The sequence below is a fragment of the Charadrius vociferus genome, unplaced genomic scaffold, assembly GCF_000708025.1.
Source record: "Charadrius vociferus isolate BGI_N301 unplaced genomic scaffold, ASM70802v2 scaffold15, whole genome shotgun sequence".
Lineage (NCBI taxonomy): Eukaryota > Metazoa > Chordata > Aves > Charadriiformes > Charadriidae > Charadrius > Charadrius vociferus.
The window spans coordinates 10,549,826-10,554,520 of record NW_009650064.1 but is presented as its reverse complement, the minus strand read 5'-3'; the positions used below and the strand labels follow the sequence as shown (position 1 = coordinate 10,554,520).

Genomic DNA, 4,695 nt, shown 5'->3' with positions numbered 1-4,695 from the left:
GCAGTCCTGAGTAATGTGCTCTAGGCAATCCTGCTTTAGCAGGGGAGTTGGACTAGATGATCTCTAGAGGTCCCTTCCAACTCTGAAAATTCTGTGATTCTGTGATTCTGTGAAACAGTGTGCCATCCTAGAGGACATAGTAGTAGCATCTGTGGATTCACTATTCCCAGTTGTACAGATAACAGTATAGGAGGGAGCATGAAATGCAATCAAAACAATTGTGCTACAATTGCAGTCTGAGGCAGTGCAAGTATGAGGACCAGTGTTGTGAGTGAAAGGACAGTGCAGCAACTGCATTTTAATGGGGCTTGCAGTTGTTTTGCAGAAAGTGATGTATGGCAGTCACATAACCCACTGCCAAAGCCTAGTCAGACATCAGCAACAACCTGGGAAGGTGTCAGGCATCGAGACTCCTAATCAACAGGAGCCTGACAGAAGTAGAAATGTGATTTTACCTGAAACTAGGCAGTGGTCAGAATTAGCTTCAGATGCCTCCCTTACAGCTACTAAACTCAGAAGTCCAGTCCTGGGAACAGGTTTGCCTGGCAAGCAAAAAGGGGCTGTAGAGCAAGAGGAAGGATATTTGAAGCTTTGGGTTTCAAGCTCATGTGTATGTGTCCACCATCATCTATCCATCCACTGTTTAGCTGCATTTTCTGGGAATTTCTAAGATTAATGTTATCACAAAAGCCATTCCGAGCAATTGATTGTTTAAAAAAAAGACGCTTTTTGTCAGGCGAACATCTTGGATGCTTTTATTGCTTATAACTATTGTGGTGTAAACCACAGAGTAAATTCTGTGACATCCATGTTCTGTGGGACTTTTCTCTAAACATTTTCTTAATGTACATCTTTTGTGGCATTTAGTCATGGTGCATTCCTAATACTTCCTCCCAAGCACATGTGCTGAATTTACGCTCTCAGACAGTAAGATTTATTCCTGTACATCTAGGTTTGGAAGATAGGCATGGTAAAGAACACTTTTCCCATAAACCCTGTGAGAAGGAAACTAGATATTTATGGGGAACAGGGAACATATCACTGCTGTTTGGCCTTTTTCAGAACTGTAAGGAAGAAGAAATAAACCAGAGCAGGGAAGAAGCTGAGCTCTGGATCCAGCTAGCAGAGATCAAAATGAGTTTAGAAAAGTCAGCAGCATCCCCCCTGCCACAGAAGCAGTGGTCACCGTTACAGTTCCCATCTGCTTGGGGAGGCTGGGGAGATCGGGGTGGCCAACCTTGTTCTAAAAGAATGGTTCCTGCAGGTCTTTACCCTATATTGAGCTTGTCTTCTCATAAAGGGCTTTTAGGAGAAGTACAGAATTCAAACTATTCCTACTGCGTCATGCTTGGTGACTACTAAGCACAGAGCTTAGAAGAAACGGTCACCTGGCAGGTGATTTGACGGCCAGGCTCTCCCACAAAAACTGTCTTTTACATGCAGGGCATTCTTAAAGATCTACAGATGTAAAGATTGGAATTATCTAGGCTTTGAGGGGAGGTAAGTGATAACGCCATTAAACCTCTAAAAGGCAAGATGGAAAACTCTCTAGATTTTTACTGAATTTTATCTGATTTACTCCGTCATTTTTAGTGATTATAGTTTGAGGCCCATTAAGTAGAACTGCACTTTCATTTAGTGAGGAGTTTAATATTTAATGTTGGCTTTCCAATGTTATATACATTGTAATAGTGTAAAGTTAAAATTAATTGAATCTAGTATAATTTGGTTCTGGTAAAAATGCTAGAAGGATCATACTGGAACTATAATAACAGTAGCAATAGCATTTCTGGAAGACTGAAATACAGTGTTATGCCTAAAAAGACTGTTTCCACTAGCTCGTGTTCAAAAAACCACCCAGATAGGGAAAAAAAAAAAAAACAGAAATAATTTCAGGTGGAAAATGAACCAATAAATATTTCATAACCTATCTCCCACTTTTTTCAGGGATTATGATGGCAATTAGGACAGTATATACTGTTTCTTTGATATTGTCTACAGCTGCCAAGGCTATATGCTCGTCTGGGTTATTCAATTCTTAAAATGCATTATGTTCAAATCATGCTTTCTAAAGTGGTTTTCTCTTAGAACTACATGAAATGAAAGCCATATTGCTGGCTTAAATGTAATTCAGTTCATCCTTGTTGTGTCAGGATGTTTTTTTTATATATATAAAGGGAAGGAAATTAAAATATTAAAAAATACATTAGTCATCATGAGTTTTTTTTAATATCATCAGCACTAACATAAAGCCAGCTGATAAATTGCACACTATTCAGAGGAAAGAAATAGAATAAAATTAGTATTGCATTACACTAGATTAATCATAGCCCTGGGTTACTGTCATTCTATGGAAAACAAAAGCCTGACTGTTTCAGATTTTAAAGTTTCATCTCAGCCTTTAAGATTATTTGCCTTAAGAGACAAATAACAAGCCAATGTACTGAAGGAAGAACACAAGATTTTGGACTGGTGGGGTTGGTAAATTTTTATCATTGTTTCTAAATGACAGCAAAGCAGCAATGATGACTTGGATCCAGATGGTTCGCAGTAACGCTTCACAGTAGTAACCTGATGAAGCTTTTTAGTGCTAGTGACAGGTAAATGCTTGAAAGGTTTACGGCAGGGAAAAAGCTTCAATAAATAACTTGAAAATCTGTCTCTCTTCTTACTTGCATAATTATCACTTTTTGTAATGGCATAATGGAACAGCAAATCATAGGTGAAGGAAAGGCTGGAAAAGGGGAACTCTCTCTGGAGCTAATAGGATGTACGATGGGATTTTTTTTACTTCTTGTAAGACGAATAGCTACTTAACAACCATTAGGCCTCTCTCAGTCTTAAGGGGAGAGTTTTAAATTCTTTTTCATGTAGTTAAGTCTGTCCAGGGATCAGGAGCTAAAAATAGAGGAGATGAAGGCTTTTCTCAGTGCGAGTAGAGATTAATAGTTTCAGGATATTTTAACGGAAAGAAGAAAGTTCTGGGATCTCTCACATGAGCTTTTCTCCCTAATCCTGGTTACCTGTGAAGAGTACAACCAGGAATCTGGTGCTCCCTTTGCAATGAAGGAGAAATCTGATGTCTGGCTGCTTCACAGGGCAGGAGGCCAGTCCTGCAGAGACTCTGATGTTTTTGATAAAATCTTTTTCATTGGAAACCCAGGTTTTCAATAAATGGAAATTTTAACAGAAATCATCCCTTTTTTTTTTTTTTCTGGGGAAGAAATAGGCAGATGTAAAACTCACTGTAGGAAGGGGAAATTGGCTGAAAAGAACACCTGGAAAGTTTTCAGGTTTTGATCAGAAGTGCACCAGGTTTTGTCAGCTGTTTTCTGTTTCAGTTATAGAAAATGATACATCCAAAATAAAAGTGAAGAAGAAATTGACTGAAAGTTGTTTTTCCTGTCAAAAGGGAAAAAATAATGTTGAAAATTTCACTTATAAAAAGAAAGGATCTATTTCTGTTAACATTTTCTACTGTTACTTTTCCAAACAGATGTGATTGGGAAAGTGTTGTCAGTTTTCCTGTGGGTAGGTGGAGCTGCTATGTCTTATACTCCATGTCTTATACACCATCACTGAATGCCTGGCTGAAGCTGGTAGCACTAATGGGTTGCATAGCAGGACTCTGAGATTTTTAGATGCAACCTGCCTCCAGCCTCCACTGGAGGAATGACCCTCAAAATAACACTGGCAGATACCAGATTTTTGCTGTTTCACACTGTGGCTGGTAAAAAAAAAAATGAAAGAAAACAAAGGATATGCAATTAAAGCCTACGACATGTACACAAGAACAACAATAAAAAAGACTATGTCAAAAGGGAAGCCACTGAGGAAAGATCCATCAATCTGGGAACTAAGCATTGTTAAAAGCCCACAGTCAATGTAAATGGTCCGGAATAAGGTTCATAAATAGTAAAATGGGACCAAAGCAAAGAATCCTACACGCAGTTTATTTAGATTGAATGCTACAATGCAAATAAAGCATTTCACTGCAAAGCAGCTAAGATACATTCTTCTATTTTCTGCTGCTAAAACAGAAATTATTCAGCAGTTGTTCACAGAGCATTATTGAGGGGAAGTATACTTCAGCCTCAACAGCTGCTCCTTGGTTCCCTGTGGTTATTTTGGGCCATGCAGTCTAACTTAGGACTGCTGCAGGTACATGGCTTTAGCCCTCAAAGCTTTAAGGTGGCTAAGTCTGATATATATCAGTATTTGATTGATTCATGAAAAAGTCAAGTCTTAGTCCTCTTCCCTCTTTTCCCCAGTTGTCTTGTCTTCCTTTTGAGGTTCTACTGGAGGAAATTCTGTGTCCACATACTAAAGCGAACATTTCATTTCTCAGTTTCTACAGATCAAGTGATGAGATGTCATGTGTGAACCCCCCGAAGGCCAAGAGGAGAAACTCCAACTTCCCCACAGAAAATTGTGAACTGCGGTTTCTTACTGGCTAGCAACACCTTTGATTCAATTTGTATGAAAACTCAACTTACTTATTAAAATGGACGTTATTGATCAAATATTAGAAATTCCATTTCTTATATGTTCTAAGCTGTACAATTGTCAGATTTTTATGGTTTAGATTGTAAATGTGTTTTTCTCTGGCTAATTATTGGTATTATTTTTTTAATTTTGATGTCTTAAAGGCAAATGTACTGTATCATAATAATATGAAGGACATATTTAACAGGT

At 38.2% G+C, this 4,695-nt stretch overlaps 1 protein-coding gene across 1 annotated transcript in view; it reads left to right on the top strand.

The window, feature by feature from the left end:
- RALYL (RALY RNA binding protein-like) overlaps nucleotides 1-4,454 on the top strand; it is a 119,142-nt gene extending 114,688 nt beyond the window's left edge. Inside the window, exon 9 of the mRNA XM_009891871.1 lies at nucleotides 4,349-4,454. Within this exon, the coding sequence (XP_009890173.1) occupies nucleotides 4,349-4,366 (18 nt within the window). The 3' untranslated portion in view covers nucleotides 4,367-4,454. The remainder of the gene's footprint in view (nucleotides 1-4,348) is intronic.
- The last annotated feature ends 241 nt before the right edge of the window (nucleotides 4,455-4,695 follow it).